This window comes from Trichogramma pretiosum, unplaced genomic scaffold, assembly GCF_000599845.2.
Source record: "Trichogramma pretiosum strain Unisexual culture from Peru unplaced genomic scaffold, Tpre_2.0 scaffold50, whole genome shotgun sequence".
NCBI lineage: Eukaryota > Metazoa > Arthropoda > Insecta > Hymenoptera > Trichogrammatidae > Trichogramma > Trichogramma pretiosum.
This window is the reverse complement of record NW_019640807.1, coordinates 1064357-1077828: the sequence shown is the minus strand read 5'-3', so window position 1 is coordinate 1077828 and position 13472 is coordinate 1064357. Positions and strand designations below refer to the sequence as shown.

At 39.2% G+C, this 13472-nt stretch overlaps 1 protein-coding gene across 5 annotated transcripts; it reads left to right on the top strand.

Moving 5' to 3' along the window:
• Nucleotides 1-10911: 10911 nt before the first annotated feature.
• LOC106649399 (GATA zinc finger domain-containing protein 4-like) lies at nucleotides 10912-12631 on the top strand. Of its 5 annotated transcripts, none has more exons than XM_023460400.1 (3): nucleotides 10912-11001; nucleotides 11079-11251; nucleotides 11318-12631. In XM_023460400.1, the coding sequence occupies exons 2-3, from the start codon at nucleotides 11123-11125 to the stop codon at nucleotides 12434-12436; spliced, it is 1248 nt and encodes a 415-aa protein (XP_023316168.1). In that variant the 5' UTR covers nucleotides 10912-11001; nucleotides 11079-11122; the 3' UTR covers nucleotides 12437-12631. The 5 variants fall into 5 exon arrangements, with proteins under 5 accessions (XP_023316168.1, XP_014222264.1, XP_023316171.1 ...); XM_014366778.2 differs by having other exon boundaries at nucleotides 10928-11001; nucleotides 11100-11251; XM_023460403.1 differs by having other exon boundaries at nucleotides 10932-11005.
• Nucleotides 12632-13472: the final 841 nt, after the last annotated feature.

Sequence of the window (13472 nt, the reverse complement as noted above, 5' to 3'; positions counted from 1 at the left end):
TCATTTAAGTAGACACCAAATATCAGTACACAAAGGCTGCAAAGATTTTGCATGTGACCAGTGCGACAAGAAATTTGTAAAAAAATCGAGTTTATTTACGCATCAAAAATTAGTACACAAAAGTCGCGAGGATTTGACGTGCAAAAAATGCGAGAAGAAATTTGAAAATAAATCAACTTTACTCAAACACATTAAGATATTCCACGAAGTTTTCAAAGATTATTTGTGTGAAAAGTGCGCCAAGAGATTTGGAAATAAGCAGAGTTTGCTCGCGCACATAAAGACAGCCCATGAGTGTTGCAAAGATTTCACTTGTGATAAAAAATTTGGATCAATACCAGATTTGATTACGCACCAAAATACAGTTCATGAAGGTCAGAAAGATTTTGCCGCCAAAATCTTCAAAGATTACTTATGTGACGATTGTGGAAAGAAATTTGCAAACAATCGGAATTTACTGTTACACGTGGCAACAGTCCATGAGGGTCGCAGAGATCACACATGCAACAAGTGCGAGAAGAAATTTGGACAAAAATCGCATTTATTTAAGCACCAAAGGACAGTACATGAGGGTCGTAAAGATTTCGCATGCAACAACTGCGAGAAGAAATTTGGACGTAAACTGCATTTGCTTTTGCACCAAAAAACAGTCCACGAAGGTCGCAAAGATTATGCTTGTGATAAGTGTGAGAAGAAATTTGGAAGAAAATCAGATTTGTTGATGCACCAAAGAACAGTACACGAAGGTCAGAAAGATTATGCATGTAACAAATGCGAGAAGAAATTTGGACGAAAATCAGAGTTGTTGGCGCACCAAAGAATAGTACATGAAGGTCAGAAAGATTATGCTTGTGACAAGTGCGAGAAGAAATTTGGACGTAAAAATCATTTACTTGACCACCAAAAAACAGTGCATGAAGGTCGCAAAGATTACGCATGTGATAAGTGCGTGAAGAAATTTGGACGTAAAAATCATTTACTTGACCACCAAAAAACAGTCCACGAAGGTCGCAAAGAATTCGCATGCGACCAATGCGAGAAGAAATTCGGACACAAAATTCAATTGCTCAGACACCAAGAGAAAATACTCGAAGATTGCAAAGATTAAGCGTGCCAAAATTGCGAGAACAACTGATAATTGACAATTGTAAATATGTATTGATATATATGTTGACATATGATTACATATGTTTTTCTGAAGTTTTAATAAAAATTGTGCCAAAACGATCATGTCGCTGAACCTCGGGCGTACTGGAAATTAATATTCTCGGTGTATTTTCTTATACTTCTTTTTATCATTCCAACAGCACTTCATGACCCGATTTGAGAATTTTTTCGCGTCTTGTTCGAAACTATAAGTGGGCGATCATTTAGGTGGCTATGGGAATTTTGATAACTTCACGAAATGACCCTCTACTCCAAATTTATCAAATCTTTGTTAGTGGACGATTCTGATAAATTTATTCACGGACTGATTATTTCTGCTACGAGTAGCAGAAAGTTAGCCTGGGGGCGGTACTTTTTCTAATTTGCCACTGCTAATTGTGTCTATCATTTTATATGATAAATTGTGTTTACATTATATACGGGTTAGTTCCTAGCTAGTGAATAATTTAATTTCGGTGGCTTTACATTAGATCGAGATATTTTAATCATTTCTTGATATTTTTTGTTTTTACAATTTTTATTCAATTCTTATGTGTCCTTATTTTTTAATTGACCCTGACAAACAAATATAGGCAAAAATCAAAAGAAATTCAGTTAATGACGATTTTGATATTGTATGACGCGGGACGCCTCTTATTAGTTCGTGGCTTACACAATATCGCCCCTGTGGCGCCACATACGGCAATGCAGCTATTAACGCGGGATTCCCTCCGCCATTCACTTTTACATATAAACACGTATAACTCTGTAAACTATAAGTCGCGTTTGTTAAACAAAGTGAGAAGTACCGATTGATATTTAAAATTCTGATCTAATAGCAGACAATACTTACAATGAGTGCAACAAGTGCAAGGGAGAAACTCTTGAATAAAATGACGTCGGTGTGTTACAACGTGGAGGACGTCAACGATCTTCCTATTTCTTTTTTCAATGAGGATTTGCTTCATATCAGTCACGCGGACCTCAATTGGATACTAAAATGCGCTGTCGAGCAAGAATTATTTCGAATTGTGAGATATTTTGTTCGAGCTGAGATCAAAGTCGGTCGTCTCGACGAGTCAACGGAAACGGCAATTCACCTCGCAGCAAAGAAGATAGACACGTTTTGCTCGCAGAGGACGTATTCATGAGCGTGGAAAAACGAGAAGTTGTGCGTGTACTATTCAACATTTACGATCATTTTAATTATACCGATGAGAAAGGATTATCTCATTTTCATATGGCCTGTCTAATTGGCGATGTTAATGTGATCCAAAGGTTTATTGATCAAGGCGTCGACGTGAATCAAAGTATAACTGAACTTTGGTTCTCTACAACTGAACGCCATGATAAATTTATAGTAAAAACGCCACTGTCTTTGGCTTCATGCTCCAGTCAAATAGATGCAGTTATTATGCTGTTGAGTAATGGTGCAGACCCTAATGTTAAATTGAGTCAAGACTTGACACTTTTGAATAGTATATGCTTACGAATTCAACTATTTACTCAAGATAACCATTTTCACTTGTCCACTATCCAAAGGTTACTTCAGTATAAATCTGATGTTAATATCAAAGATGAAAATGGATATAGTCCAATAATAAACCTAATTCGCTGCCATTCTGATGTAAGCGAATCACAAAAGGAAGCATTGAAACTGCTTCTGCAATATAATGCTGATGTAACACATGTCAATAACAAAGGTGAAACAGTATTGCACTTGGTTCTTCGTAGGAAAAAGACAGATGCTGCTTTTAATGTAAAAGAATTTCAAAAAAGTAATGTCAATATAAATGAGGTAGTAGAAATGCTATTAGAGCATGGAGCAAATGTAAACATTCAAGATCATGATGGAAATACTCCATTGAATGTGGCTGTCTCATACTGCAACTATGATGCAGTTAAAATTCTGTTGGAACATGACGCTTTGATTGAGGCTGTGAACTTTAAAGGAGGTTTATTAGAACCTTCTAGTGGAATCCGTAAAATGACTTTACGAAATTTGGAAATGACTCAAAATCTATTAGCTATCATAGAACTTTTAAAGAGCAAAGGATTTTTAATAAATAATCATCAAAAGCTCAATGTCATGCAATTTTTTAATGGATTTGATGAAACCTATGAAGAAATTCATCCTTATAACCAGATAGAATCAGGTAAAAATAAGATATTATTCATAGACAAATTATAATTGAGAATTATATTTGTACATTCAATTAAAAATGTTTAATCTTCTGGTACTTATTTACTAGGTTTACTGTTGACTGCTATTATTTACTTAATTAATTGGCAAAAATTATATAGTGATTAATGAAATATTCTTTTTTCAGGATATGTAACCACAATTGATAGATGCATCAATGGGAAAAAATTCTTTTACATAGATGAAGACCAAGTGTACTATTCTATCAGAAAGTATCTGGATATTATAAAAATTGGAAAGGTATACTTGGATCCAGGAATGCGAAATTATCTTCAAGAGAAATTACAGATGATTAATACAATCTATAAGTACAAAAATGATATGAACAAATATGAAATCTTCTTTGACAAAGCCAAAAAAACAATGATTAATAGTACCTTATCACTCCATGATTTATGCTCTTTAAACTTAAGGAAAACATACCGATTATTAGATCATTGTGATTATTCGTCTGTAGTAAATTCAGAAGATTTTGAAAAAAAATTTGGTGACATTAATGGAATATTCAAAGGTCACATACTTCAAAGTTTAATTCGCGGATTTTTTGAAAAAGTAGCAAGAGAGGCTAATCTTGTACGATTGTTGACCCAAATGTATCTACCAGATCTTTGTTGTGAGATTATATTGGAGAATTTAGATAATAATACAATATTGTCCATTTATAAACAGTATGTGCATGAACTGCAAACTGAAAAATGTTAGATGAGTAAATATTTATCAATATCACCATTTATTATGTTTAATGTTCAAACAGCTTTCTTTATGAGCATATCACTTGTATGTTGATGTAATTACAATTACAATATTGCCTATAACTTTAATAAATTCTTGTCAATTTAAACGCACCATGAAACATATATTTTCCTGCATTATTAATGCGAATTAATCAAATGCAATCACTCTCAATGATATTCATCGATTTGGACCCGAAGGTATTCGTATTGTGTCTATTGAGAGAAACTAATCGTGCACGTATAGAGTGAAAGTTCGTGACTTGAAAAGTAATCTGGCGCGTGTCGAAATAAAATCACTATTTGCATGTGATGTACCGCAGCAGATGCATCGATCATCCGAGCGGTGTTTCTGGTACATAAATACGTATTTCAAAAAGTGTCGATCGCCTACGTAAAAATTGATTTTATTCCAAGCTTACAACGATTGTTTATTACTCTTCCGGAGTCAAAGTGAAAATATTTCAGCTGTATATTAATGTCAGATACGTACACGAATGCAAAATCGTTTTACCGACAAGCAAATTCAATATAATATATTCACGAAACCAAACAAAAAATGAAACGCTTTCGAGTTATGAATTTGCGGCGCCTCGGCGTGTACGCATTTCGATTCATAGCGATTTAATTATCTCCTGTTGTTGTTTTTTTTGTCAATTCTCAACGGGCCATTGCCGGCCGCGTAAAACGCGCGCGCATTGTATTTTATTATTTCTCTCTCTCTCTCTCTTTCTCTCTCTCATTGTCAGCTCGCGCGCGTAGTAGTGGGGAGAAATTTGCGTGTTTATAATGGCGTTACGAAAATGCTAGTTATTTTATACGCACGACTGCGCCTCTCCTCGCTTTCGAGACAATTGAAAAAAAAAGGGGGAAAAAAAAAGAATTAAAAATATGTGTAAAATTTTAATAACGATTCGCTGGCGCGCGCGCGCGGATCGTTTCTTTTTTCAATTTTTCGCCGCGCCGTGCGCGAAATCTCGTCGATCGAATTTTGCGATCAGCGGCCACATTCGTTAATTAAAATTTTCTCGCAAAATCGAGAAGGAAATGTTAAAAAAAAAAAGAGTCAAGAAGTTGTCGAGTGACAAAAAATAATCGCGGCTTTATATTATAAACACACATACGCACAAGCTTATAGATATATATAAACCTCGCGAGCTCTGCTCGGCGCCGTAGCGCGAAGTAGTGAAGCGATTCGTGTGGCTGACAGCGCGCGAAAGTCGATGTAATTGCCTCGTAAAATCCATTTCCATCCTGTCTGTTCTCTCTCTCTCTTTCTCTCTCGTGCACACACATACACACAAGTACACTGCACAAAGTGAAACTCCTCTTTCTCGGGCGCCGAGCTCGCGCTTAACACGCCTTATAGCGCGCAGAGTTCCGAACGATGGAGAAAAAAATGCACACACACACGTAGTTAGTATATATCCAAGCGAGAAAGATGCGTTTGGAAGCATCCAGAGCACGTTATATTGTACTCGCGAGCAAAAAAAGTTTAGATATATATTAGCGCGCGAGTGATGGATGTTGCTATACTTTTAGAATTATTATTATTTTTTTTGTATTGTTGTTGCCTCGTTTGCGTATATAATTCATGTGTGTGTGTATGGGTATTGTAAACGTTGCGAGCATTAATTTGATTTGTGAAGCTATTGTCAAAGCTTCACGCGGCGTGACCCATTTGTCATTTTCATTTCGATTTATACTCTAGCGCTTATGATCTATGTTTTATTATACAACCTAAAAGTTAATAAATAAACACAAATTGAAACAATGCGACACGATGTGTAATAAAGTCCCCCCCGGACGATTAGTCCGAAAAGACGATCGTTTCGTTATATTCAAGACAATGCATTTATTTCAACGATATAAACGTCGATGCCCAGTGCGCCGCCGCCGAAGTGGGTGAAGGTCGTCGTGTCGGACGTCCAAACGAATCTTCGCGCTTCGATCCTGCTGCTGCACGCGCACACGTGCCGCAACGCGCGTTATGTGCGCGAGCTATTATTGCCTCGATTATCACGCGGATATAACGGCAAAACGCGTTACATCTGTTTAATCTTCTTCGTTTTTTTTTCTTCTTTTTCGCATTCTTTTATTTTAACGAGGTGCAAGGTGCGAATAACCGCTCGAGGCGATTCTAGCTGGCGATTGTAACGCGTTTGTACCTTAATGATATACAGCACCGTGTGTGTGCGCGGTAGCTAATTTTTTTTTTTTATTTTCATTTAATACAAAACGAACGTTAAATAGCGTGATTTCGTTGCTTATCGTTATTATTTTTTTTTTTTTTTTCAATTAAGAAAAAAACGAGTAACCGCGATCGAAGCTCTTTGTGTATTAATAAAATACATTAATAAAAGAGCTCGATCGTTTTTCTAAAGTCGGCCGATCGACGTCGCGGTTTTAAAAATCTGCACGGTACGCGCGCGGGCACCACCGCATATCCACGCGAGCGTGAATTATTATTTTTTATCCGTATAATTAATTCTAATAAATATATTCACGATAGATATATGAGTTCCTTCGGATAATAAAATCCTATGACCATTAACGCGCGTCGAAACAATTAGCCTACATGTCTTGACACAATATTGTTTATAATATAACATGGTCTCTATATCTCTCTCTCTCGCACGAAAAACTGTATACACTCGGCGCCCGAGTTATTATAACACAAGAACGCGATAATCGCTCGTAAAAAAACGAGAGAGAATCGGCTTCAACGCGCCACGACGAAAAGCATCTATTTTAGCGCATTTTCCGTGTCCCCCTTTCTCTCTATCTCTTACTACTACGGCCGAATCCAAGCCGTCGATTACTTATACACGGGAGTCTATACATCTCCCGTCGATCCTATTCTTCTCTCGCGAAGATGATGATGATGATGATGGGAGCTTACCACGCAACTTTGCACGTGGGGAATCCCAATCGCTTCTGTATACGCTCGCGCGCGGATAGGCCTACTTCGTGGCGATTGTTATTGTTGTTGTGTATAGATATGTATAACGTTGCGTTATAAGCCGTTGCGCATCCCCACGCGGAGGCAGTTCGATTGCTCGAAGTTTATACGCATGCACGCGATACATTACGTGCCGAAAGCATCGATCGATCTAGTTTTTCGAGGCGAACGAGAGAAAGATCGGTATTGGTATCGGTATGCGACACCAAAAATTTATTCGATTTTTGAAAAATCGACTCGAATCTTTTGTAATTAAAAACTTCTTACGGTATATATAGATACGAGTTAAGCAGCACGTGCAGCGAAAATGCACCTATTTCTTGCAAAACTTTCATCTGCAACGCGTGTGTGTGTATATTATTGCGTCTTAGCCATATATATACGCAGCTCGTACATACATCTGCGCAGCGTAAGAGCAGCAGAAGTAGCAGCAGCGCGAACTCTCACTAATAACTTTCTTTGCCGGTATTAAACGAGCATCGGACGATAATTACGCCCGAGATCGTTTTCTCGCGAAAAAAAAAATTCCAGCTTCTCGAGGAAAAAAAAAAAAAATTAAAAAAACCCGATCACATACGTGAGTCGTACGTGTGTTTATATCGTTGATATACGGATCGGTAAGTATCGGTATATGTACGCAGCGCGAGCGCACGATGCCGTTGACGATCCATGCGCGGGAGCGCGGGAGAAAAGCTCGGAGGGAAAAATTTGATGCCGTATTTTTTCGTCGTCGTTGTCGTCGTTGTTACGCTGCAGCGATATTAAATCTTTTCGTCTTAGAACTATATGTATACAGGTGCTTCGAATATCGTGCGATATACCGCGTTGCATTACGCGCGCGCCACAGGGCGTTATTACATATAAATATCGTTGTTAATTGAGCGGCAAAAAACGAGGGAGAGACGAATAGGCGCACGAAAACGGCGAAGGTAAAAAAAAGAGGCTGAGGTAAGACGTGACTTTGGTGTACAACACGCGCAAACGCGCAGAGCAGCTATATACATCGCGGGTGCACTTGTGCGTGTGTTGCCTATATAGGCCTATATAGCAGCAGCATCGCATTATATTATATTATTATGTGCATTATGTTGTATATTGTTGCTCACGAGCGAAGCGCAGTGCACGAGGATCGTAATTATCGGCCGTGCTGTACGTGATTAGTGTGTGACTTTCATTGCTGCCGCAGTTAAGTAGCCGCGCGAGAGAGCACAGACGGACGATTCTGCATTTCTTCTCGTTTCTTTTCTTTTTTTTTTAATTTTCTTTCTTTCCGCGGTCTTTTGAGCTTTCGCACGGGAGTACGAGACGAATCTTTTGAGTGTAAAAAGTAAACCAATTTCTGCTCATATCGATGTCAGTTTGGATATTAAAAATTATACTCCAGACGCGCACGATATAAAAAGGCTCCATCAAACTGACGCCGCTTGTACACGCGCAATACACCTATAATACACACAAACAAGTGAAACTTTCTAAATTTTCCGCTCAACATTTTCGTATGCTGCATCGTATTTATGCTATTCTGTCGGAGTTGAAATATTAAACAAATACATCAAGAAATTTGTGTGCCTTTTAACATTTTCACGTTTTTTCGACAAGATTCGTGAACCCGCGAGACTATATCGTAACAGTCGTGCGATGGCACTTACCATATATATTCCAATGATGCGAAAAGTCAATCGTGCTCGTCGTCGTCGAGTCCTTGCCCCATCGGAACGAAGAGAGCCGTAAAAGATCCGTTTGTCGCTGGATGTATAAGCTATCTATGTATCGGAGCACACCGATCAAATCTTCACATCTCCGCACTATATATCATCATAAATACAAGAAGAGACACTTCAATTTTCTCTTCTTCTTCTTTTATTTCGGTCACTCTTTTTTTTTATCAATCGCATACAATATATTAGAATCACCCACAAGTAGAAATATCAATCTGGACCACGAACTGCTGCGACTCCGATGTATTATACCGTTCGACACCTGCCACGAGTGTACATCTATATATGAAACAGTATAATATATACGATACACACGATGTTGTGTGTGTGTTTTGTTATAGGCTGCACACGATGTACGAGTTTTATACTCTCTCGCGTGTAAAACGCGCAACGAAACGGCAACGAACTCGAGCGACCGCTTAACAACGACTGACGCCGCGGCTACGGTCCGTAGGCCTATATCGCGCGCAGGCAGGCAGGTATATACCGCGACTCTACTCTCCCGCGCGGCGCGTTGCAGAAAGTCGGAGCGGCGGAGACTGCTGCTGTTCATGCTGCTGCAGAAAATGTATAGAGAGAGAGAGAGAGAGAGAGAGAGAGAGAGAGAGAGAGAGGGACTAGTTTGCTCTACGAGGATCTCTCTCTCTAACTCACCTGTTCATTATTAAAGAGACTTTGCTGAGCTCATTTATTACGATTATCAGACGACGACGATGACGAGGACTACACGCGGCACATGGCACACATCCTTTGCGTTGTGTATTAAATAAAAATATCGACCCGAGTGCGTATACCGATTTTTTTCAATCTTTTCTTTCTTTCTTTTTGGAAATTACGATAACTATCACCCAGCATTGGCGTACATTTTTACTTTCGCGCGACAGGTGCGTCGTCGTCGGTGTCGCTTAACAAAAAAAAAAAAAAAAAAAACGAAAGTGAATTCGTATAACAATGCAAAGTCGCGCGTCCAATATTCATCGCGTAGACAACGTAATTCGCTCGATCGATCGTCATTTCACCGGTAACATTATTATATATACATGAACGATATAAAAATCCTAGATTCTCTCTGTCCGTATAGCGCGAGATTTCGTAAGACGCGTCACGGATTCGCGCCGTCGCGAGCTACATAATAACGTATCGCGAGAGAGATTGACGTCCGAGATGCGCTCGTTAATGTCTAATGTGTAACACAAAAAAAAAAAAAAAAAATAAATAAAGCAATTATCGCGCCCGACGCGTTGTCTCGCTCTCGAGGCTTTTCAGGCTTTTAAAATATACACGTGCGACAGCTACCGTCCAAATCCATTCGAATACAAGTTTCATGGAATTCTCGGGATCGTATAATAGGCACACCGCACAACGAGTATATGATATTGGGAATAGCCGGACGTAATCTCCTCACGGCGCGTATACGAACGTAGTATAATATAATACAGAGAGATGCAGCTCTCGATGCCGCAGCGAGAGAGCTCCGAGAGCGCACAGTGTGCAGCGTCGAGATCGAGGTGGAGGAAAACATTACGGTTTCCGCTGCGCGCCGGCCTGGAACCGTTAAGCCGCATAAGCGCAAGCAGCAGCAGCAGTGTATACTATATACACACAAGATAGAGGAAAAAAGAAAGAAGAAGAAGAAGAAAAAAAAATATGGCGAGCGCGTGCGAGACCACGCGAGGCGAGGATCATCATCATCATCATCCGTACGGATCGTCTTTATATCGTTGTATATGTATAGGTACGCGTGTATCGTGCGAATAGCTGAGCCGAGATTCAATTGTATTTTGTAAATCCGATCTTATACGCCGAGAGATCGGTACAGGTAGGTAGGATAGGTATGATCGTCCTTTGACACGCGATACAATTGAGACGCGCCGATGCCGAGATGCGTATTTTTTTTTATTGTTTCGTGTTTTATCGGCTGACGAAATAACTCTGCTCGTAAATCGTTACGTTGCTGTATCGAGCTTTTGTAAAATTGCTGCGAGTCCATCGAGAGCAATCGTATATGAGCTTTTTTTATTTTTGTAAAATATACTTTAAATTTACGCGCTATAACGACTAAGAGCTGCGCGAATACAACGGGAGGGTTGCTGTCACTGCTCGTTTGTATTTCGTGAAAGTTCTACCGATCTAGAGAAACGAAGAAAACATAAACACGACAGTCCGGTCTCAAGCAGGGCTCGAAGTACTGCCCCAAGGCTTAAGTTTACAATTTAATTTTCGTGACACAGTGACAACAGTGTTAGTTAGTTTTTTCTTTTTAATTCATTAGTTTTTCCGTTTTAATGCACTCTTTAATAATAAATAATTTCTAGTAGTTCGTCAATTTTTAAAAATAGTTACAAACAAATTGGAAAACAGAATGAGGAATCCTACGGACCCAAGTGAGCGACAGCTCGATGCGGCATTTCGTCATATGAGTTTGGAAGAGACTCCGCGTAAAAAAGAGCCTTTCGACCCACACGATCCCTTCGCAGCGTACAGTAAGGACGTAAGTTCAAATTAATTTCGAAATTATATCCACTTGGTTTGCAAGAAAAAAAAAACTTTGTCGCAGATCGATTGTCAACGACTGACACCAGTTCCCGATCGCGATGATATTCGTACGGCAAAAGAATTGATAGCTTTTTGGCGGGGCGAGGATCAACGTGAATTAACCGAAGAAAAAAATCCGAGCGACGAGAGAACCGAAATTTCATCGACGACGAAGTCGTCTTCTCCTCCGTCTGTTTCTCCTAGAAGTAAATTGAAGAACATGTGTCTCGAGGATCAGGGTCGTATCTTGAATGGACAGCCACCGAATCAAAAACTCATATATATTCTTAAAAATTGTTCACCCGTTTCATGGGGTCCCAAGAAATCTTCAAATTTTCATACGCATTTCGAAAATAATCCCCAAAACAATAACAATATGTTTCCACCCATTTCACAAGGTTTCATCCAATTTTCAAATGTTATTACATATTCTACTAATTATTCCCAACACAATATCAATTTTCCTTCCAATTCACAAGGTTCCATCCAATTTTCAAATGTTAGTACATACTCTACTAACTATTCCCAACATAATATCAATTTTCCTTCCATTCCGCAAGGTCCCACGCAATTTCCAAATTTTAATACACATTTTAATGAATATCCTCAACACAATAACAATATATTTCCTTCCATTCCGCAAGGTCCCATGCCATTTCAAAATGTTGATAACCAAACTGATAAAAATCCTCAAATCAATAACAATATGTTTCCTTACATCTCACAAGGTCCGACGCAATTTCCAAATTTTAATACACATTTTAATGTAAATCTTCAAATCAATAACAATATGTTACCACCTATCTCACAATGTCCCACGCCATTTCCAAATTTTGATAACCAAACTGTTATAAATCCTCATATCCATAACAATATGTTTCCACCCATTTCACAGGGTCCCACGCAATTTCCAAATTTCAACACACATTTTAATATGAATCTTGAAATCAATAACAATATGCTTCCTTCCCTCCCACAAGGTCCGATGCAATTTCCAAATTTTAATCCATTTCGACCACAGTCCCTCCCATTTCTCAACGCAGTATTCGTAACTAACGCTCATCCACAAATACACAACAATTTGCAGCACAATAGCGATCAATCGATTCGGCATAGGAATCCAAGGGAAGGACACAAATAAATATTAATATAATTGTGAATGGAAAAATGCAGCCACTAATAATACTCATATGTAATTTATGAGTGGAAAAATGTATAAAAGTATTTTGACGTTAAAGTGATGTAAGCAGTGGCGTTGACTCGATTCGTGACAAAATTGCATTTTCATTCTAATGCATATGCTCCTTGTAGTTTTAAAATAAATCAAAAAAGCAAACCACGTTTGTTTTACACTCGCAGAAAAGCGTTTCATTTCCAAAATCTTCCTTCGCGCCGGCGGCCCCTCCGGCTTTACTCGATACACTTTTTATTCAAATTAATTGAATTAATCCACGCGTGCCGCGCGCGAGCCTTATAATCCGCGAGTGAAAAGATAACGCGCGGAGCATTTATACGGCTCGAAAACACTTTCTCTCGCGGCGGTACCGAGCACACACACATACGTATAATACGTTCACGAAAATAAAAAAACTGCGATCTCGATTTTTACCGCTGATAATGCACACGGAGGCTCGCTCGAGCTGTGTGTATACACGCACCGCGTTATAAACCTCGAGCGGATTTTTTATGGGATTATCAAATTTTTGTTTTTATACAGGGGGACAGCGACGCGATGACCGATTTTTTTTTTTTTTGCAATCTTTCGCGATCGTATAAGTGAGAGCGATTTTCGTGACTCTCCAGTAAAAACTAAAAACTAAAAAAAAAAAATCGGCAGCTCTTTCCAGCGTAAGCGCGCGCGCATTGTAACGCTCGCTTTCGATCGGATTTTCCAGGATCTTTCCTCCTTTTTTTTCGATACGCGCGCATTATAATCACTCGCGCGATAGCGAGTCTCTGCGAATCGCCGTACCGATGATTGTTACCTGCGCTTTATCGGTATAAAAATCTATGCGCGTACAGGCGGGAGAAAAAACTGTACGCTCGTACGCGCGCACACACACACAGACGCACAGATGCACGGGCGTAGACAACAACGGAAGCTTTCTTTTATATATCTGCGCGAGAGTCTGCGCGCGTTTCCGCGAGTCATTTACGCGAATTTCGCAATTATCTTA

What these genes read in the sequence shown, in the direction of transcription:
- LOC106649399 (XM_023460400.1), top strand. Translation starts at nt 11,123, where the DNA reads ATGAGGAATCCTACGGACCCAAGTGAGCGACAGCTCGATGCGGCATTT. An exon ending in TCGCAGCGTACAGTAAGGAC is followed by an intron (nt 11,252 to 11,317) that starts GTAAGTTCAAAT and finishes ACTTTGTCGCAG; the next exon opens with ATCGATTGTCAACGACTGAC.